Source organism: Cinclus cinclus, chromosome 4, assembly GCF_963662255.1.
Source record: "Cinclus cinclus chromosome 4, bCinCin1.1, whole genome shotgun sequence".
In the NCBI taxonomy this organism is placed as follows: domain Eukaryota; kingdom Metazoa; phylum Chordata; class Aves; order Passeriformes; family Cinclidae; genus Cinclus; species Cinclus cinclus.
In genome coordinates this window covers 43,184,121-43,206,529 of record NC_085049.1, presented here as the reverse complement: position 1 = coordinate 43,206,529, position 22,409 = coordinate 43,184,121, and the positions used below count along the sequence as shown (strand labels likewise).

General features: G+C 37.7%; 1 protein-coding gene across 3 annotated transcripts; it reads right to left on the bottom strand.

Moving 5' to 3' along the window:
- Positions 1-365: 365 nt before the first annotated feature.
- Positions 366-11,298, bottom strand: RXYLT1 (ribitol xylosyltransferase 1). 3 transcript variants are annotated; one of them, XM_062491165.1, is made up of 6 exons: positions 11,157-11,298; positions 10,636-10,815; positions 9,606-9,708; positions 4,104-4,418; positions 2,302-2,472; positions 366-1,276 (listed from the first exon to the last, which is right to left on the bottom strand). In XM_062491165.1, the coding sequence occupies exons 1-6, from the start codon at positions 11,296-11,298 to the stop codon at positions 859-861; spliced, it is 1,329 nt and encodes a 442-aa protein (XP_062347149.1). In that variant the 3' UTR covers positions 366-858. The 3 variants fall into 3 exon arrangements, with proteins under 3 accessions (XP_062347149.1, XP_062347150.1, XP_062347151.1); XM_062491166.1 differs by lacking the exons at positions 9,606-9,708; positions 10,636-10,815; positions 11,157-11,298 and adding exons at positions 6,707-6,790; positions 7,135-7,167; XM_062491167.1 differs by lacking the exons at positions 10,636-10,815; positions 11,157-11,298 and having other exon boundaries at positions 4,104-4,440; positions 9,606-9,706.
- Positions 11,299-22,409: the final 11,111 nt, after the last annotated feature.

Sequence of the window (22,409 nt, the reverse complement as noted above, 5' to 3'; positions counted from 1 at the left end):
AACAGGAACGGATCCCTTTGGCTACATTTAACAAAAAAAGCATTGAAACTGTTCATGGTACACATAATACCATAAACATGCAGTATTACACTTCTGCCATCTTTTGGCATTGACAAGTTGCAGCAGATCTTAAGGAATCAGATAAGCTACAACCAGGTTCACATTTAAGGCTCGGTGTTCTGAATGTGCAGCTCTAACTACAGGTAATGAAAGAACAAACACAGAAAGGTACAGCCCAAGACTAAAAAGAAATGAAATAAAGTAATTCTAATATCTGAAGTTAAAGATGAAATATATTGCTATCAAGTATCTTCAAGAAAGAGTTCTCTATTTTCACCTTGAAATATACATTTTTATTCCATAGTCTTTAGCTTTATGGTCACTTTGTTGGAAACAAAATGTCAATCAAGTTCATATTTTCAAAGTATGCACTTACCATAATATGCTAAAACTGGCAATTCTGTCATAATACTTTTCTTTCTTAGTCTCCCTAATAAATTACCCCGTACTATACAGCCTCCATTCTCTTTTCTTCAAACACAAGTGATGCTCTTGTGTTAGATTTTACCATGCTCAAATGTATTATCCTTAAAAAAATTTATCAGGACACACAGCAACATAGAAATTGTGAAAATAGTAACAAAACTGTTGTTATCCTTGTACCATCCTATTACGTCAACAACCTCTTTGAAAATCACTAAGGACGGAGGGCCAAATGTAGCTCTTGGCCAAGCTTAGAGCAATTCCATTGACTTTAAAAGGAATGCATCTGTCCTGTGAGGTTACTTTTAAGTAAAAGATGCCTCAGGTTAATGGACACTAAGCTGTCATCTATTATAGATTTTCAAACAGGACAATTTATCCTTTATCACTGGGCAAAAATGAATTTTCCAAAGTATTAATGAATTTTTGTCTCATCCATGCTTTGAAATTTCGATACCATTCTAAAAGCTTTTTTCTCCTTTGAATCTTTTCTTGTAAGCTCATTTTTTCTTCTTTTTCTAGAATAGCAGGAAGCTCTTTCCAGTTCTTAATAAAGATAAATGGAGCTCCCATGATTTTTAATAATTGCAATGGAGCACTGTGGTACATTGATGAATTTCCGCAATCACCCGGTGTCATTACATCCTCTATAACGGGCAGAGATCCATATGAACAAGCTTCATAAATTCTGTAACATTCTGTATTTATTCCCACTGGGCACAATGTCAAATCGCTCTGCAGCAAGGCATCTTGGTAGTTTTTGAAACTTTCATTTGTTTCTTGAGGCTGCCACCTAGGAAAATAAATGGGGTGAAAATTAATATTTTCCTCACAGGCACTGCAATGAAAAAATAGAGATATGCTTTAATTTCTATTATTTAAAAACCTGAAAATGCTATCAGTGTAAAAAATTAATATTACATACACAGTCAATTGACTTTTAGTTTTAACTGCTCTTAGAAGTCTTCTGAAATTTATTGAAAATGTCACTGTTAAAAATAGATTGTAATATGTGTCCCTTTTCGGAAATTATTAATACTAAGAAGTGCAAGAAACAAATTGAAATGCCACTTCAAATCTTGTGCATGACTTGGATGATGCAAATGTCAATTTACTGCACTGCCCAGTTTAGAAACAGACAAAAAGGGAGACACTCAATGGATTTTTTAATGACTTTTTTTTTGGCCTCAAAAGAAGTTTGCTCTTCAAAAGCTAGCACGCAGAGCAATTCGTTTAAGCTGAATTCATCTACTTGAAGTGCCTCATTACATCTGGGAGATAAGAGTTTATGTCACAGATACAATCTATCTCCTGAGACTCTTCATCAGGGCAGCTAAGGTCTACCTAACCACCACTGCGCCTGGTATCCAACATTTTATAGGTGTTACTTTTCAAAGATAAGAAATATAATCATAACCCTAATCTTGTTAGTAAAAAACAACTGTGCTGTACAGATTAAATCCACTCTCATGTGGAACACAACAAAATATGGCTGTCTTCTTTCTTCTACTAAAGACATTAAGCTCCACAAAGTACAAGTGTTTATTCCCATAATTAAATATTTTTAAGAAGAAAACCAGATGGACTTTGATAGTTATATATATGGGAGACTTTTCCATATTAGATTTAAAAATATGACTTTGTAAAATATAACAGAAGGGCAGTTATGTTATGATGACCTAAACAAAGAGTTTCTGCAATATTCCCTGACTTAATGACTTATTATTTGTACTATTTATTAACACTCAAGAAAAGATTGGTAATAACGAACCAGACAAAAAACTCTAAATATTTTCATGAAGTTAATTAAAGTCTTACTGTTCTCTGGCTGCAATCCAGCAAAGTTTGTCAAGCCCGTCCTGTTTCAGAATTTTGATTAGGGTTTCTCTAGAAGAATTCTTATAAACTGTTCCTAAGAAATTACATAGATATGGTCTTGGATCATGTAGCATTGACCAGCTGGGCTCCACAACTGGAAAACTTCTGTAGCTGTAAAAACAATGTCTAAGTTAGACAACTATATCAAAGGAAAACCTTTTGCAGCATTTCATTTTCAGTGCATCATATTTTAAGACTAAAATCACCTACTTGTTTCCAATCCACAAGTAAACCAATTCAAGTCCTGCCTTAAAACTATGTCTTTATTCCCTTTGCCCCCCATCAGTCCCTTCACAAAGTTTCCAAATACTTACATCTTGTTTCAACATCAGAAATATTATATGTGCATACTACAGAATGTCCTTTACTAACATGCTTTTCCAAAGAAGCTATTATTGATGCAATCACAAATTTTAACTGAAATGGCCAGTTTTATGGTAACTGTGGCACATAAGTCTCACCTACCTTAATCTCTGGATATGCTCATCTACTGAAAATATGCTGGTAACCTCTCAAAGCAAAATCTCACTTTGATCTGAGTGAATTCAATAATCTAATCTTTTGCTTACTACATAGCTTGTTGTACATTATTTGATGGAGCAGTCTTTTCCTCATTCTTCTCCTGCGTAATGAATGTTAATTCACTTAGTTTTATAATAAGCATTTGTCCCTTAATGACAAATATTTCTGCATCATTCCACATCTTAATTTTCTCTCTTTACTTGGAAAACCTTGAAAATTTTCATGCCTTTAACACCATTTTTTACAGCCATTGTATGCAAGTGCTAGAAACCCCATTTTGATACCTAATTTATCTTCCTCCACCCATGTTTGCACCCTAGTTTATTGTTGTGAGTGTTGTTGCTTTCTCTTAACTGTCACCTTAATCCCTGCAGCTCAATTTCTTTTGACTTAGGAACTACCAATGCCATGAATTCTCTGACACCATCAATAATGCAAATTTAGCATATTCCAGAGACACTGTGAACAATTTCAAACTGTATATAAAAGGTTCTGTAAGAGTTTTTAGCTTGTTGAGCAAACTGGATCAATACAGGATATTGAATTCAAATTCAACACAAGGTATGAAAATAATCCTGTATTCCTTTCATCTTCTGTTACCCTACTAAGTAGCTAAACCGCTATCAACTCTGTTAATAAGAAATAAAAATGCATCTAGCTGAACCAAACCTTTATTTACTCCACATAAATAGTTTGAACACTTAACTATAATAAAAATGTTCTATTTTTAAACAAGCAGTTAAGACAGCTTACACTACTGTGATATTGGAGTATAATAACTCCAAATGGAAAGCCTTTTGAGCCATAATGGAGGTTAAAAAAAGTACTCTTTCCTTTCCTAAAAAATAGTACCTGCAACTTTCTTACATAAATATCTTTTGAATCTCCACATCACTGGTATATATTACATCAGCAGTTATGATAAATCTCAAGAGCAAATCTACTGAAGAAAGAATAAACAGAAAACCTCAGGAGACGCAGGTTCATTTTCCTAAAGTTTTAACCCTAAACACTAGTATTCTCTTCCTGTTATCATTTTTATTGCTAAATGCAACTTTCAAAGACCCAGTGCTTGATTTAGAAAAGGACTGATAGGTTCATGTTCTGCAATTTACTTATTACAATTGTTTTGGGTATCAGCAGTAACACTGAGTCGTATTTTCCATACCTTGTGCACAACAATTAATTAATCAATGGCAACTTCTGTCTATAGCACTTACGTAGCAACTCCTAAAGGCCACTGGAAAATATCTTCTTCATTTACGAGCGCACAGTCGTATGTAACAAAGAGCAGATTTACAAATCCCCCGTTCCGTTTCAGGTATGGCTGAATCCAGGCGTTGTTGCACTGCTCGTTGCCGAGCAGCACGACTGCCACGTGCTGGATTCTGCGGGTCTCCATCAGTGTCTGTGCGTAGTGCAGCCACTTCGTGGCGTAGGTGATCTTCTCCGGCTCCCTCCCGTTCAGCACCAGCACCACGTGCTCCGCTTCCACCGAGAAGTAGCCGGGAACTACAGATGGGCCAGTGAGGAAGCTGAGAAATACAAAATACAACACTAAGCAAAGTAAGAACTTATTTACCTCAATCCTCTAGCTAGTCTTACTTCACAGTATACAATCCAGAGATTATTTTTTTCTTCAATAAAGGAAATGCAGTATACTGCAAAATTATTGTGTAACTATTACCACTTCTATTGTTAGTATCTACTGCTTAGCACAGGAATAAAGCTGCTTTCATTTTTATTCAGGAAAATGGTGATTTACTTAAATAAGGTATTTTGTCAATAAATCAGAACTAGTACCATACCCAAACCTCAAAAGGTGTGTAAATCCACCACGTTTCATAAAAAGGATGCACTTTAATGTTCACTAAAGGTTCAACATTCTCTTAATTCCAGTAATAACCAATTAACGCTGTATTAGAACACAAGAGGGGCCTTCCTAAAAACCTGAAGACTATACTAAATCTGGTATCATTAAGAGTTAGCTACTCTGGCATACTATTCTCAGTATTTTGGTTAAACTTCTACTGAGTAGAACTGATAACACAAGAAACATCTATCTAAACGTAAACTTAGGTTGGTTGTATTACCCAGGTCAAACTTGAGGCTCTGTTATAAGGTAGTAAGCACACACATTTTAGTTACAAAAGGGCATTTAGGGATCTTGCACAGTATATTTAACAGAAGACTTTCAGTCATGTAGCAAAATCATTAAATCTTTAATCATTTGCAAGTATCTGACAAAAGTAATTTATGAACTGCAATGAAACAAATCAGTATTTGCCAGCTCCTGCTCTTCAGTTGCCAGACTGTTGACTGAATGCAAAGAAGTAGCGGTTACACTGCTTGGGAAAAAGTGAAGGGGAGAGAACTATTTTTTTTTTCCCTAGGAGTCAGTTAAGTGCTAGTTTTCTAGGTCTGCTGCATTATTGTTTTTTCAGTTACCAGTAGAACTTAATTTAGAGTGCGCATGAGTTTTACCTCATGAGGTGCTGAGACTAACAACTAGTTTCAGTTCAAATACACTTATTGAGGAAAAGAACCCTCACAACAAAAGCTGTACGAACTACTCCGGTGAAGTTATCCGAAGTAGACTGAGCTTAGACAAGTGTATTTTAACCCTGAGTTAAGCCATGCTGCTGGCTTGGTGGGAGTTGTATATTTTGGGGCCAAGATTGGTAAGACTTGTGACTTGGAATCGAGACTTCTAATACATTAAATGTTAAGTCAGATCAAGACTTAAATCCCAAGTTTAACAAACAATGAGAACAGAATCACTGGGATTCCTAAGAGAGAATACCTTGAGCTTTGGAATGCCTAAAACAGGGACTAAATATGTACATGGTCCAGTGATCACCTTGCAAAGAGGCTTGGGGAGAAAGGTTTTTTCTGACACAGTACTTTGAGGATAACAGCTTTACAGGAATAACAAGATGTACAAGTTATGAAGCAATAATCTGCGTGCAGGAATACATGAAGTTGAACAGCATAAGATTACGGTGGGGGTAAAAAAGTAATTCTTAAAAAGTGCAAATCTCATAAATCCCATACTTCAATAATTAAAATGTCATGCTAGGGTTGTGCTATTACCTCTCAATCAGAACACAGCTGGGACTGGGAAATGGAAGAGACTACAGAAGCTGCAAAATTAAGGGAGAAGTCCTAACAGTACTAACTATTCACATGAAGGCTAGATCAAAGATAATATGGGAAGATTACATTTTTTGGACTAAGTATGTGACTTGTGTTCCATAAAGTCCTTGTTTTTCCTTACTAGTCATAGACAGTCATACAAAAAGATGCTATTTTAGACTGGGTCTTACACTGCCCATTCTGAAGGTGTTAGCCATTCTGCAACAGCAATTATTAAATTTAACACTTGCAGCAAGAGGGATCGTAATAAATACATTCAGCATAGACATATTCCATAAGCAATAAAGGAATTACATAAAAATGAGAAAATCAAGAATCAAGGAGGAGTCCAAATCACAAGAAGCCTTCAGCGAGTTTGTGGACTGTTCAAAAACACTGTATCAGAAGCATACTGGGTGCTTCAATCCACAAGTAAAAAAGTAAATACAAACCCTCAACATCCCATATGGCTTAAGAGAAAAATAAGGAAGATTCCCATACCTAACTTTGCCGCTTCGGCAAGAAATACATGGTTGAACACTATAAGTATGATATCAAATGGAGGATTTGAATCTGGATGGCATTCACCTGAGAGCTTTGAAGGAACACAAACACAGAATTGCAGAACTGCTGGCAGAGGTGTGCAGTTGTCATTATGAAGAGATACTATGCTTAGCAAGTGACTCACCATGTTTTGTAGACTCCCATCTACAAAAACAACTTGAGAGGACTCTGGAGAAACAGTGAGTATTAATTCCCTCTCTGAAAAAGTCTGTAATAAACAGTAAGACCACTGAATCTTATCAATAGGTAAGATCACTGACCACATATATGGATAAGTACCACTGTGAATGAGTAATCCTGTTTCACTAATCCAATAAAGATCTATGAGCGTGTCAATAAGAACACAGATGGAGGATCCAGCGTAGTGCATCTGGATTTTCAAAAAGCTTCACTACAGGGTTTTATTAAAATTAATTGCCAGAAGCTACCCCAGGTGGAATCCTTTGATAGACTGAAACCTCTCCTAGTTGACTGAGGGAAGGCAACACCTAATGTTTATATAATATAGAGGGTGTGACTTGGGGGGAAATAGAAGTTTAGGAAAGCTCTTACCAAACAAGAGGTAAGAAGTTTGGCACTCTGTGCTCTGCAACATCTTCCCAGATGACAGGAGAGAAGGGTGTGAATTGTTTCAAGCCAGAGAAAGTGTTAAATCCTGCTCCCTTGCTTTTTGTTTGAATACGCCAAGATGGTACTAGAATCCACATCTATGAAGTTCCACCTCCATTCCTGTTTTTAAATACACATCACTACATTTTATGGATATTTTATGTATTTTTATGGCAACTTCTTTGGTGAAAACATATACCCATCAAAATCTGTATTAGAGATGTGTATCCTCCATCATAAATATATAGAATGGGCTTATTCATAAAACTGTGTTCAAGTGGTATTTTTGTCTCTTCAGATTTGGTACTCTTTAAAAACATTCACCAGAGGTCTATTTTATAACAACCATTACACTTACCACAGAAAACTGCAGAGCAGCACATATTCTCCAAATATGTCACCTCAGCTAGCTCCCTCTAGCCTCATCTAGTAATCAAATGGAGATAGTTTACCTCAGCCAGGCAGTAAACAATTCTAGAAAATCTTATAAACCAATGAGAACACAAAATCACACAATTCTTCTCTGCAACATAAGCTAGCATTTCTAAATAGAGTAAAAAGTAGCTATTTCAGAAGCCTAGTTGTTAAAATAACAGTTATACTGCATATTTTCTACACTTTGCACAACAAGTTTCTACTAGCCTGTCAAAAGTTAACCTTTCTTATGTTGGTACTAAACTTAAGCTTTGCATTTTTATAGGATCTAGCATCCAAATTGAAATTAAAACAGAGACTAGTTAGCCCTGGCTCATCTTGACATAACAAGAAGATACTTAAATGCAAGTATAGAAGTCTGTCTTTGAGAGATGCATACCCTAAGGAAACGTGAGGTTATTAAAAAAATCATCTGAAACAGGCACACTAGAATGAAAACAACCATAATCAGTCTACTGAGACTCATAAAATACAGCAAATTATTTTCATGTTATAAATGTGGAAAGCAAGAGCTTGAAGAAATGCTCATGTCAATACCAGGAAGATAACCTATCATGGCAGAGTATCATGGATGTCTATAGCTTCTAAGATTTTTAACTCTGGAAACAACAAAGTCTTTTACCACTAAGACTGCGCTGTAGGCACTGGTCCAATATTCAAAGAAAAGACTGTATCCTTTCTCTATTATTTGTGAATTGGAAGCTCTATAGCTCAGTCAAGCAGACTCCCAAGATGCAGTAGCATCATTCACAGTTGATTCTCTAAACTTGTAGGATTATCATTTATTTGCAGACAAGGAATATAGCTTTTTCTGTTAAAGAGTATATAAAGTCATCTATTTCTTCTGAAAATATTCTATGGCCTGTACCATATTCCCTGTTAGATACTTTGATAAACAACTCAAAATTATTTCAAAAAGTTTTGTGATCACTTAAAACCTTTCAATTCACAATCGTGTACTTCAAATACTACCTTCAAATATTTCAACTAGAACGTTTTATGCAAGGATAAAACAGCCTTCTGAAGCAACACATGTTTCAGAAGCTAAACTCACTTAACTGTGCAATTTATGTACTAAAAGAAAACTTTTTTAACAGTCCTGGTGCAAGTGACTAAATGTTGCAGGAGACCTACTTCCATGGACTGGCTAACTGGCCAAATAGGCAAAAATACCTTCAGCTTTGACTGTATCTTCATAGAAAGCATTAAAATGCTATTAAATAGGGACTCAGAGAAAATCTCTGTATCATTCACTGAATAATATAAAACATTTGATAACAGTCTTAAAACATACATGATCACAGATCAAACACCACTGTTAAAGCAAGCACTGCTTTAAGTGTAGTCTTCCTTTCTACACAAAATTTTGGTTTGCAAATCAAGCAGAAGCTTAGATAGACTTTGTTACAAAAAGAAACAAATTATGGTTTTGAGACATTCCTATTTATGAACAAATGAGCCATGTCCCTTTTCCTTGAATACAGCAGAACCCAAACAGCAGAAGACATCTTCCTGCCTCACATATGCATGCTTAACTTCATCAACTATGAGCCCTCAAGACCTAGTTCTTAACACTGTTCTCATGTTGCATCCTGACCCCGGCACTGAGGTCTCGTACAATGCTCTTCCTCTCGGCATTGGTAAGGTTTTCCATACTTTTTTAATAACAAAAACCATCATAAGCCAAATCAAATTACTCCCTAGTTTTCTATTTTTTAACAGTGACATGTTTGGTCTAGAATTGGTTAGATTTATCAAGTATGTGTTTCTGTCTATAAATGATAATTTTGAATGAGAAACTGTGTGCAAATTCCATAGTTATGAAAGCATTACAAAATTTAAGTATTTGCAACTGCATTAAAATAACCACAACTCTGAGATTGACAAAATAATACCTGAGCAGTGCATCATGTACTTTAACCTTCCAATGCATTATTTGTTCAAGTTCACACAATTCAAATCAACATTGTGAACAATACCTGAAGTATGTTTTTCCTGCTTTTTGGCTTCCTTCTCTCCACTGTGCAGTCACATCAGCTGGCTCAAGGTGCCCTCCAAAAATATGCTGCCAAAGGTAAAGACCTACATAAATGAAGACATGACGGAGAATGTGAATGTACACATCTTGCCTACTCTACAGTCCTAAAAAATATTTCTGGAAAACGAAAAAGCATCATAACACAAGAACTTGGGAAAAAAATGTCAGAGCTTCTTGCTTAATATGACTTGAAATTTGTTAAATTGAACTTTTCCCAATTGGCATTTAAAAAGATTCTTTGCCTGACAAAATATCAGCAGATGAAGATACATATTACTGCTTCTGTTAGCAACTCTTTCCAGCACACATACTACTAAAAATGAGTAAATGTTAACTGGCATTTTAAGGACAAACATACTTCTCTTAAGCTTTTGTGAAATGCACCAATTTTTGTGACGGTAATATACCAGGTAATATACTCAAGTGCTCTACAATGCTGCATGGAAGTTTGATTTGTAAGTTTGTCTTCAGCAGTAAATAGCTTGAGAAGACCTTGGTTCCCTTGGTTTGTGTAGAGGGAGAACTCAGTATCTTGCACAACAGAAGAATTTAAAAGTGGCAGTAGTACTACAGTACACTAAAATACAGAAAATGTTATATTTCTCACTGTGTGATGCTTTATTTCACTACGTCTAAATGTGACAAAAATAATCTGGTTAGGCAAGTAAGAGGCCTCTCCTGCGTCATACTGTGAACTAGACTGGATTAAAAAAGTAACTGTGTTTCTTTGCCATTTGAGACATTTTCCTTAACAGATGCAGAAAAACAGCCTTGAAAGGAACTGATACAAAGAAACTGGAGTTCAACTATTCTTATATTGCTATGAATTTGAGTAACAGCCAACATTTCCTTAATACCCCTCATGTACAGACACACATACTATAGAATCATATAATAAAGTTTAGTCATTAGGAAACAGTGCTAAACCAGAAAGGTTAAATAACCAACAGAAATTGACTACGTCTGCTTACCAATTGCTGCTTTGCCCCAAATCTGTACTCTAAGACTGGTCTGTTCTAGGTGAGACCTCGCATATTTTATAATTTTAAGATTAGCTTCATATCTCTGCTGAGAAGCAGCCAGCTCGTTTTTCTCATCTGCATCCCATGGATTCCACTCTTCATTTCCCAAGGCAACATGATCTGTGAAACCTAAAGGCATGATTTACAGTTTAAAAGAGAAAAAAAAAAAAAATTCACGTTCACAACTTTAGGAGAACTAATGAATTTTCTCAAATTCGCAGTTTCACTCAGCACCTGACAACCACCCTTCAGCCCTGGGCCGTGCACACCACCACGCCACCACAACCACCGCCGGCCCGCGCGGTGCCACCCGAGGCCCAGCGGAAACGGCCGCGGCCAGCGCAGGCCCCGCTCTCTCTCAGAGGCGCCACCAGGCCCCGCCCGCCGGGCCGGCCCCGCACCAAACCCGCCGCCTCCGCCGCGCCGGCCGCGGACAGGCCGGCTCGCAGCGGCCTCACCGCCGCGCTTACCTCGCGGGCCGCGGCGGTCCCGGTGCGGGCGAGGGGCGGCAGGGCGGCGCGGCCGCAGGAACACGGTGTAGGCCGCGTAGAGGGAGAAGAGGCCGTACGCGACGATCAGGGCGGAGCAGAGCCGCCTGCGAGCGCCCCGCATCCCGCCCGGCGTGGGCGGAAGGCCCGGCGGGGGGAGCCGGGAGGCGGTGGCGGGAGCAGACTCCGCCCGCCGAGCCGGGCTGCGTCCGCCGCCCGGGAGGCTCGGAGCCGCCGGTGCCATGAGCTGGCCCCGGCCGCAGCCTCTCGGGCGCTGGCGGCGCAGCTGTGCGATGATGGGTAGCCAGGTTGTGCACGGGTAGATGAACTGTGCACGGGTTATGGGAATTTTATTATAATGGGGAAAGCTTGGGTAGATCAGTGTCTCAACGTTCCATAGAAAGATAGAAAGACTGTCCACGAGTCCTTCTTAAAGCTGGGCGCTATAGCTTCTCTAAAGCCTCTACCATCCTGTAGACAAACACCACGATCCTAATTGTAGCCAAAAGCACAGTTACCTTAACCTACCTAAAGGAGAAAGCATCTAGAACACTATAGACTGTAATGCACTGCGCAACCCTACAGCCTCCTCTGGGTCTAAGTGGGTTTTTTCTTGATCAGTTTTTTACCATTATGAACACTAAACCTTGCTCTGACCCTGACCTACAATTAATTAAATTGACTGCTGCTTGTTTCCAACTGAGATGTAACTATTTGTCTTAGAGGGCTTTCTGAAACAGGCTTACAGTCAGCCTACTGCCAAATCTTTAATCTAATTTAGTTGCTTATACACTTGCTGAACTATAAGTCTGGCCTGATGACCCACAGTGGCAGCAATCACAGAATGGATTGGGGGTAGGAAGGGACCTCCAAGATCACTGAGTTTCATCCCCCTGCCCTGCTGCAGGCAGCAATACTGCCCACTAGACCGGGTTGCTCAAAGCCATGGGTCGCTTCCAAGAGTGGGACATTCATGACTTCTCTGTCTTGCCACACTCATAATGAACACTGCCCTGTTTCATGTCACTACTAGCCCTGGTAAAAGGTTTTTCTCTCTTTTAAGCTCCTTTTACTGATTGAAACTCTACCCATTAAAAACCTTCATATAATGCAAATAATACTTGTCAATATTGCTGGTAATCTGCTGCAAAATTGCAGGTCAATACACTGTTAAGCACCATGGCCACTTTGCTTTGGCTATAGTGATTTATAATTTTAGGAAAGAAGTGCATCTCATAAATGCTTTCAAAATGAAGACTGAGCTTCTCTTGCCTTTCTATCTTAGTGTGAATGCACAATGAAGTGGTGCAGTCACAAACTTTGGGAAGACCAGCAAAGACCATCTGTAGTGGTCAATATTAACATAAACTATTATAAGTTTTAACTGCAGTCTGTTATCTAAACTGTAACAGTAACTGTATCTGTGTGCTGAGTTGCTAACATTTAAGGAAAATCTTTGTATGAATACTTTAACTTAAAACAGAATATGGTAATGAAAGTATGAGAAACACAGAACCAAAGGGAAATAAAACAGTAGTAGAAATTAATTAAAAAGGGCAAAGAAGAATGAAAAATGTTTAATCATTTGGAAACACAGGCTGCCTATTGCTGCTTTGGATGATGGTTAGACAATTCTCCTTCCCACACACATGCAGCTTATTTCTTATAAAAATGCCAAAAGAGACTTAAAAGAAAAGGTCAAGAAGGATTAATCTGGGAAGAGTTTGGATTATAGACCATCTCAAAAGTAGTATCTTAAAAGTCTGCATTTGATTGTGTGCATTTCACAATAAGAAATTAAGAAGTGAATGTAATTTGAAATAGTGATTTCTGCTGAGCAGATCTTTCACAATACTGACAATAATGTAGTCTTACTTGTAGCAGAGAAGAAAGATATACTCATCAAAGTGAGGTAAATAGGCAATATCAATCAAAGTCTTAGAACAACTGTAGTGGATGGCAATGCCTGATCATTTGGAAAGAAATCCAAACCCAGAATTGAAAATGTGTGAGAAGGAAGAGCATATACTTTCGAGCATAGCATCTTAATCTTATATTTCCTGCCCTTAGTAACTCATGGTACATTTTACAAGCTGCATTGGCTCATTTCATGGCCAAAACATGATGTAAAAAGCTGTACATAATGTAAAAAAGGATTATATAAATAATCCTAAAATAAAATTTTATAAAATTTTATATTCTTTTCCAGCCAGTTTGGGACAGACTCAAATAAATGGTTTTCCTGTAATGCAAACTCAAATCACATAGAAACTAGTGGGAATTAAGAATATAATGTTAAGAATGTACTAAGGGGGAGTGTGTGTATGTGTGAAGGGCTGAACTTAGCAAAATGCCTACATGAATTAAGATCTTGGAGTAGGAGCTTTGTCTAGGGATTATGGGAGTAAGACTTAGAGAAACATTAAACTGAAAAAACACTTTAACCATGGTATTCTCTGAAATAATGGAAAAACATGCAGCAGATACCAAATTTAGGAAATGCCTGAGTTTCATGCACAGTTCCTGTAGGGGCCTTCAGAGCTCAACAGCCTTCCTAGCACTCTATAACAAATTTCTGATTTGTTGTAGAAGACCAAAAGCCAAATGTTATGTCACAAGAAGGAAGGAGAGATCAAAAGGAAGGATCTGTGATGTCTTGAACCTCTGTCAAAGACAAGATCATTATATATCTAGATGGCATTAAGAAGTAGATATCACCTGCAACATAGGAGAGGGTGAAAAGTCCAACAGCTGCAGCTAATGAGACTTATAAAAATCCTAAACCCAGATCTGATAAATCAGGAGGCTTAGATTCTTTCTTAGCTCTGTCATCTTGCTGTGTGATCTTCTGGCAGATTATCTTGTCTCATCAGGCTCCAACTGACCCTTGTAAAATGTACTGAGCTTCTGGACTGTTAGGAATCCTACGTGATATAAAATAGTTGAAGTTTTCTTTGAATGAAGGTAACTCAATAACTCTATATAAAGACAGTAAGAGTTCTAAGAAAAAATGAGAGTCTATTTAATAACATGGATTTTGAGCAGTAAACAATTAAGCTTTACAACTTCTTCTCAGTATAAAGCATCATAAATTAGGAAACAGTTTAAAAATGTATCATAACTGTTGAGGCACGGGAAAAAAAACAAGAACATGGAAGCATCAAGCACCTTCAACAAATGTCTATTCAAGAATTCATTACAACAAATGAAAATTAACCTGGAGTTTCAAAATTAGGACAGAGTGCAGCTGAAAGCCTAAATCAAAACACATTCTTCTGTACATCAGGTAATTTGAGTAAGCAACTGAGAAAGGAAGGATTTTTCTTGTGAAAAGTATTCTTTTTCTGTACATATTATGATAAAAGCAGAATTTCCTGTTACTTGTTTTTACTACTCGTGACTACCTACAATAAATTATTCTTTGGTCTCTGTTTTTCCCAACAAAATTCTTGCAGAACTGCTTGTTATATCTTGTCTCTCCTCACTGGCTATTGGGTTGGAATTGCAGATATCACTGGGAAGTTTTAAAAAGCTGTATTGATCAACATATGACATAGGCAGATCTGAGCAAGACTGAACATGGAATGAAGACAGTTGTTGCCATAATCCCTGCAGAAATTTGTTGAGCTTCAGTTACTGTTCTATTGGTCCTGTTCTCATTAATTAAGAAGTTTGCAGGGTTTTCTTCTGCCACCTGCAGAGCACTGTAGGCAGCCACTGTTAAAATTTGTCTGAAAAAGCGTGAATCTCCTCTTAAGGCTGCAATATACAAAGCTGAGTGAAATTTAGAAGTTTGCAGTGGACAATTAAAGCTGGGAGGCTGGAGAGGGCTCTCTGCTTGCTGCAGATCACACTGCCCTTTCCTAGCCTTTGCAGAGGTACTCTGTGTAGGTCTCTTTTGATGAGAGGTAATAGTCTTTGGTGCTCGTTATTGTGTGAGTAATAAAAGTGGTCATTTCTGCTGGTTCTGGTTTGTAGGAGTGCACCCTGACATCATCCTTCAGGCAGAACAAGGCTCACATTGATTTCATTCATACCTGACACTAATTACAGTGGCTGAACTGCCACTTACAGCAGAATATTGCTTGAGGCACCGACATGATGGTAAGGAACTTCTGATGGTGGTAAAACATTAGGGGTGGTAAACTCTTGATTTTTGGTACTGATGGATCCACCTGTCCACCTGGCCTTCTAAGTTCATAGTTTAAGTGAGGACAGTCTTCCTGAGAAGTTAATACACTGCAGGAATGTCAGAATAAAGTTATTTTTCAGCCTAATAAATTGACAAAACCTACTACCATTCTTAGTTCTATGTAGCTCTCACATTCAAGACGTATCTATCTGAAGACATTTTTAGATAACAAAGGGCAATCCTCCCATGTGCTACATTTACATTTAGAGCTGAAGTCTTTACTGATAACTATTCTATTCCACTATATTCTGTCAAAGCATAAAGCTTCTCAGAACACTGTGTCTCTCCTGAGACAAAGAAAGAAAGGACTCATAGGTGCTGGTTCCTAGATTGTTTCATATCTTACACATTTTTTAATATCTGTGTCGGGACTGGGTTAGACCTTTCCAACAACCAAAATGAGTTTTATGTAAGCCATGCCTAACTAACTGTATCAAACTATTCTTAACCATGCTCCCTCTTGTTCCCTGAACTGTCATACCTCCAGTATTTTTCTAAGTTGGTATATCGTAAAGGAAGGCAGTAAAGTCAGTTCCTGTTCCTTACATTTCTTCGAATGTTTCCACCCAGATAAAAATTTTATGGCTCATTTGCTATTTCAATAGGCTAAATACCCCCTTTAAAAATTGATTGTTTTCACCATCTTTTGCAATCTCATATACAAATCTAAGACAGATAAATGTGCTAAACATTTAAAAAACCCAAACGTTGATCATTGGCCTTTTTCGTAGATCTTCAATGTTTTCATAGTATATATGATTTCGTTGTGGATAGATGGGACTATAGTATCTCCCCACCTCATTCTTACTGAGTAACTTAATGACATATTTGCATGCCACTGTCATCAAGCAGATTCAAAGGGAAAGAATTTGTTCTTACAGGAGGAACTGCAGTAGGTTTTATACTAGCAGGAATTTTTAGCTATAATTTAAAATAAAACTATATTAACATCGTGCACTGTGATGTGAGTCATCTATGTTTCTGTGTCATGGGGAAGGAAGGATAATTAAAAATCTGCAGTGCTAACTGGGGTATTTACAGTGCCAGTTAATAATCACTTGACACTGAAATTCTTGAAAAAATAATTTCTGGAAGGCAAGCAACATAATCTCTCATGGAGGAATTTTAGAGCTGTAGTTTCTGATTCCCTCTGGTGCAGGAACAGCTCTACTGCTGCACTTGATCAGACTACTTTCCATGATATTTGGGTATAGGCCTCACTTAAATGGCAGTTACATGGGTGATAAGAGAAGGAAGGCATGGAAGGAGACTTAGCAAAGTGCAGTAGTGAGTGACCTGTCTGAACAGTTCATGTGAGCTGCAGTTCATTTACTGCCTCTCTCTGGGGATTTATCAGTAGACAGAGTGGGTATGTGTGAAAGTTGTTCAGGCTCAAAGGCTTATAACTAGATATCATGGTGTTGGGTTTTTTTGTGTTTGGGGTTGTTTTTATCTGCAGTAATAAAACAGAAGGAAATGCTCTGAGATGAACCAAAAGAGGCTTCTGTTCTTCCTTAAGCATGGCATTTTCACTCCTCCATGCCTCACTGGGCTAGCTATCAAGAAGAGTACAGTCACAACTCTGCTTGGGTTTCATGTTTTTGGTCAGCCTGAAGGTGCTTTAAGAGATTCCAGGTTACTTCCAACAGTCTAAATCTTAAGAAGATACACAAAGTCAGTTACTTACTGCTTCTTAGCTGAGAAACAGCTAATTTCAGCAGAGGAAAGATGATTTTTGAAACACTAACACATCTTTTTTTTTGTGATTGTGAGCATTTCTCTCAGCTATTTATACCAGAATTACCTAAGGAAATGCAGCTGCGCCCTTCTTCTTAATGTATGCAGTCTCAATCAAATCCTTTGTGTCTATTTTATATTCCTAATTCGTGTATTTTTTTTCCTACTAGACATGGAAATAATAGAAGTCCCGGACTTTCTGAAAATATCCCAGTAGGAAATGAGTTGAGAGAACTGAAGAAAGAAGCTAATCATTAAAGCCGTAGCAAGCAGTATGATTTTATATTTAGAAGCCACCTTTTTATTTTTGTGCATATGATTTTTCCTGTTTAGCTCTTCCATCCCACTGAAAGATTTTATTTGTTTGGCAAATTCTTTTAGAGTCTTTGGGTGGACAGTGGAAGAGTATTAAAAATGCTTTTTAGCTTCAGAACTTGTACTGTTCTGAAATTAATTTACTCTTATTTTCCGTTTCATTGATTCATTATTGGCCATTTACATGGTCTGCCATCTACTGTTGCTTCTAAAGTGGCTTACATGGCCTTCAAGGCATCTGGCTGTGTGCTGAGCTGAGAGACTGTGTGAATTTTACTTTGAAAGCCTGCTTTGCAGGAGGATAATTTATTGCCTATTAGGATGGAATTTCAAGATACCTTATCTTTGCTTATCATCCTTTCAGATGTACTCTGCCACAAGGGAACAAATAAAGTGACTCCACCATTTATATTCCAAATGACATCTATTTATTCAATCTTACAGTTCCCTAATGATTAAGTGAAGCTATTTAGATCAGAAACATTCTGTTCTTTCAATATGGGAGCTCTGCCTGTCCATCAGGTGGGCATGCTCTAACAGAAGAACAAATCTATTCTCCTGTTGAAGTTGTTTAGATGTCCTGGCATGATGAACACTGCCATCTTTTGTACTGGCCAGAGGTACCAGGATCTTTCCTCAAGGCTTGACAAGAAGATCAGATTGAGTGAAGTCAGCTACCCCATTTCTAGCAGTTTGAGGAAAAGTTTTACCATATCTTAATGAGAACATCTTTACAGGCTTCAGGAAGGAGTTAAATTGCAAGTATCCACATATGAATGATTTCAGTTTTGCTAAAGCTGAAGTCCAGTTTAGGTCCTCTGAGAATACTCTGTGTATGTTCCAGAGTTAAATTTTAATCTAGCCTACTGTTCATGAGAAGGTAAAATCCAACCCAGAGTATTGGGTCTGAGGAAGGGTAGTCTCTGATCCTATCGTTCTCAGGTGAAGACAGCTCAGATATACCAGTAGTGCCATTTCACTTTCTACAGGCAATGAGCTATGCAGCCAGCGTGTAGCACCCACCAGGACAGGAACAGGATGAGTGAGTGTTTATGCACTGATTTCTAATCTACTGAAAGGACTCTTTGTGTCAATGTTGCATACTTTAACATATGTTTGATGTATATATTTTTTGTTTCTGATGGTGCATATTTGCTCCACCTGCATATATTTGCTCCATTCTAAAAAACGTTTGGATGGACATGTTGACAGCTTACTGTCAGGCAGTGTATGGTTAAGACAAGGATGGTGCCTGTGGATGTAATGAACCTGATACATATTGAAATACCCACATTTGAATGCAGATTTATAAATATTGGTTACAGAGTTTGATTTCAGCTGTGTATGGGGGTTGCCATGTCCAAATAGCTAACATTGGCAGTGCTTACACTAGTTCGTAAAGGACATTTGCCATTTTCTGTGAGATTATTTGCTTGGAGACTGTGATATTCTTGGTGGCAATATCCATAACCTCTGCTTGCTTCAGGAGATATTTAAGGAGAAATAGATTACGTGCGGTCAGGTTCATGATGTCAGTGCCTCTAGTCTGGTGCCTCTACTGGGAAATGGTCCAGAGAGGAGACACAGGATCAACAATGCTGTCAAGGGAGACTTGGATGAATCTGATACATTTAGGAATTTTTTCCAGTGCTTCATATTTTGGAGTCCTTTGAACTTCTGAGATTGGTATAGCTGAAAATTTGGTAAAAGAGCTGCTCAGTGGTTGTCATAAGAAGTTAAATTATCAAAACCCAAGAAAATTGCATAGCAAATTTACTAAAGCTAGGCAGCCAAGATAGAAAGAAGAGGGAAAGAGGCTATGTTATCACTGAATCTCCTAAGACATCATAATGAGTATGACCAGGAACTTATTTTCATCTATTTAACCCTTTGTTTTTCTCTATGTTAAAACATTTTTCAGTAAAAGAAGAGGGAAAAACTCATTTCCTAGTCACTGTCTTGATCCCCATAACAGCATATATGTTCTTCTTTCTAGGGCACCATAGTCTGCATAACAGCAATCAGCAGCATTTTCTGCAGGAGGAATAGCAGTTGTCTGAAGGTGACAGACACATGGCAGTATGGGGTCAGCTGAGTGTCCTTCACTCATTGCTGGGACTGATTGTTCACTTATTTTCCAGTTAACTTTAGAGCATTTTAAAAATCTTTATTTACAAGATAACAGTTCCTCATAAAAATTCATGCAATCAATATAAAATTCTTTGAACATTTCCATTATGATTAATGGTTTGGTTTTATTTGTATGCAGTAATATACATTTCTTGAGAATTCTATAGAGATTTTCATTTCAAATACAATATCTCATGAACACTCCTTATATTTGTTCTAACAGTACAATGAATAGAGAATAGTACAATAAATTAGAAAAAAAATATTTCTAATTTTTGTCCATATGAAGTTACTGAAAGAATACAGCTGGGTAAATTTGAAATGTTTGGCAATACTGAGTACAACTTGATGATGCTTTTGAATATAAAATCCTTTTCTTCCACATTCTGTGTGAAAAAGAAATCCACCAGGTGATAAGAGAGAAAAAGAAAAACAGAGAGAAAATGAAAAGAGGGCGAGATATTTTTCTTAGAGTTATGTTATGGTTAGTCTTTTGAATTACTATAGTGTGTGTTAGATTGTTAATTCTTTAGTTCTGCTGCGTTTTACATGATGTCTGTACAAAGATGTAATAGGATTTGCTGGGTTGTTGTATGCATCACAATATGCTTCATTTAAGGTAGAGAAGACCTCAGCTGAATAACTGCACAGCAATATGGCAGATGAATTTCAGTGCAAATAAGGGCTATTAATGCTTTCAGTTTGAAAAAAGAAGGACTCTCTAACTAGGGATACAGACTGTCTCTGAATCAGTTGTTATGATACATAAAAGACTTAGAGTTATCACAGCTAGTGTTCTAAAACCATCAAAGAATGTCAAAAAGGACTCACATTAAAGATCATTAGGGAAGAAGTCATTGTGCCACTGGGTAAATAAATGGTTTTATTTTCGAGTCTTGAGAGGAATGACAGAGATCTAATGACTGTTGATAGGTTTCTTAATCAGGTCCCATCACAGGCATTCAATTGCCTTTTATTACAGTTTTACAGTGAACTCCCCAAAATAGTTATCTTACTGCTTATTTATTTATTCTACTTAAAATTAGTCTTTATTATGCCTTGATACTATTCTAAGCAGATTGCAAAAGTAATTATAATGTAGTGAACAGGATTTAAAACTTAACTTTCCAGCATCTCCCTAATACCACATGTCCCGTCCTTACACTGATGACATCTACGTTAACATATGACCTCTACTTCCAAATTTAGTTAATAGTTATAAAATTTTGGGAAGGCCTCTCTTGAAGTAGAAGTCAATATGTTCAAAGGAGGACTGCTTATGTATGGATTAGATGAAAGATTTACCTTGTAAAGTGTCTTGCAGGAGATAAAGGTCACCAGCTGGAGACAATGTAAGACCCCACAGCAGATAAGACCCTATCAAGTTGTCTACAGCCCTCCACAGTCCACCTTGAAAATGAGCAGTATACACATTTACTGCTTCCTGAGCATTTAGTTCTTCCTAAATTCAACCTCAGCCCAAACTGCCTGCAAATGATAACCCTTCCAGCAGGAATGGCCAGGGACTTTCATGGAAGGACCCCGAGCCACTTGACTATCTGATGTTATGACCTCCACTACAGGTAGCCATAGAGCATCAGACACATGTATGGTGCTAGTAAGGATACCCTAGAAAGTGCTGTAGAGCATGTTCTCAAATCCCCTCTCTGCTAACACCCTCATGGTGTACCCTGTGACAGACAGTAGACAGCAGCAGTTAATTTGACTCTGAGGCCATATGTGGGGCTAGCTGTTCTTCACAGCAGAATGTCCTCATGATCCAACGTGATAAAATTCATTAACCTTTCAGCATAAAATGGCCATGTGTCACCTTCTTTGTCGTTGTACCTGAGGTAGGTGACTTCAGCAGCTGTGGTGTCTACACCTGGCAGCATGTCCTGCAAGGAGGCACCCAGTGTGTGAGAAATAAGTGGTGTTTATCTGTGTCTAACTCAGCAATGCAAAGTTTACAGCTTGTCCTGTAAATTGGGTGTGTGATCCTATCTCCTTTGGGTACCACCAAGCTTTGGGAGTTCTGGCCTTGTTTAAGTATTAAACCCACCACCTTCCCTTGTGTTCAGAATAAAAGTGGGAGCTGACCCATGGCACAGGAGCCAAACACTTGCCATGGAAAGCATCTTTAATATAGGACAAGTCACACGAAGTCTTTGCTGATGAAAGCTATGCACAAAGTTCAAATATTTATGCTGATAATAAGGAGACTCTCTGTGGAGATATCCTGGCAGCAAGAAACAGAAAGCTTCTAAATGACTTCTTTTTTTTTTTCTTTTTTTTTTCTTTTTTTTCTTTCACTCATGTCATGTTCTTAATAAACTGTAGGAGCATTACCTTAGGCTGCTGGGTGGGAAACAGGCAACATTAGTCTTTTAAAATAGATTTGTACAATCGCATACTTTAAGGCATAATTATGGAGAGCTTGTTTTGTTTATAGGTATCAACATCTGTTATCCTATCTAGCCTGTTAGCCATGGTTTTGGTTTCTCCAAATAGATTTTAGATATAAACAGAATACAAGAAGCAGGATCCTCTGTAATACAATTTTGACCTTTCTGCAAATAAGATGAAGAAACATTATCTCTTTGAGAGCCTCTATTTAGAGAATAAAAAGCATTTGATAATGACTGATATTGACATTACCATTAAGCGAAATACAAGTTTCTAGAAATATTGAACATGTAATAACCCCAATGGCATATTCATTAGTTGAGAAATGTCATAGGAATGTTTCTGGGGAAAAGCATCTGCCCTCCTGACACGGTTTGCCTCTCCATTGCAAACAATGCAGACCTAAGTCATCCATCCCTCCAACTCTCCGGTCAATACTGTCCACTTGAAGGGTC

Coding starts and splice junctions, on each gene's coding strand:
- RXYLT1 (XM_062491165.1), bottom strand. CDS start 11,298: ATGCGGGGCGCTCGCAGGCGGCTCTGCTCCGCCCTGATCGTCGCGTAC. Junction 4,419..9,605: donor GCAGGAAAAACATACTTCAG/GTATTGTTCACA, acceptor TGTATTTCTCAG/CTTCCTCACTGGCCCATCTG. Junction 1,277..2,301: donor TGGATTGCAGCCAGAGAACA/GTAAGACTTTAA, acceptor TTATTTTCCTAG/GTGGCAGCCTCAAGAAACAA.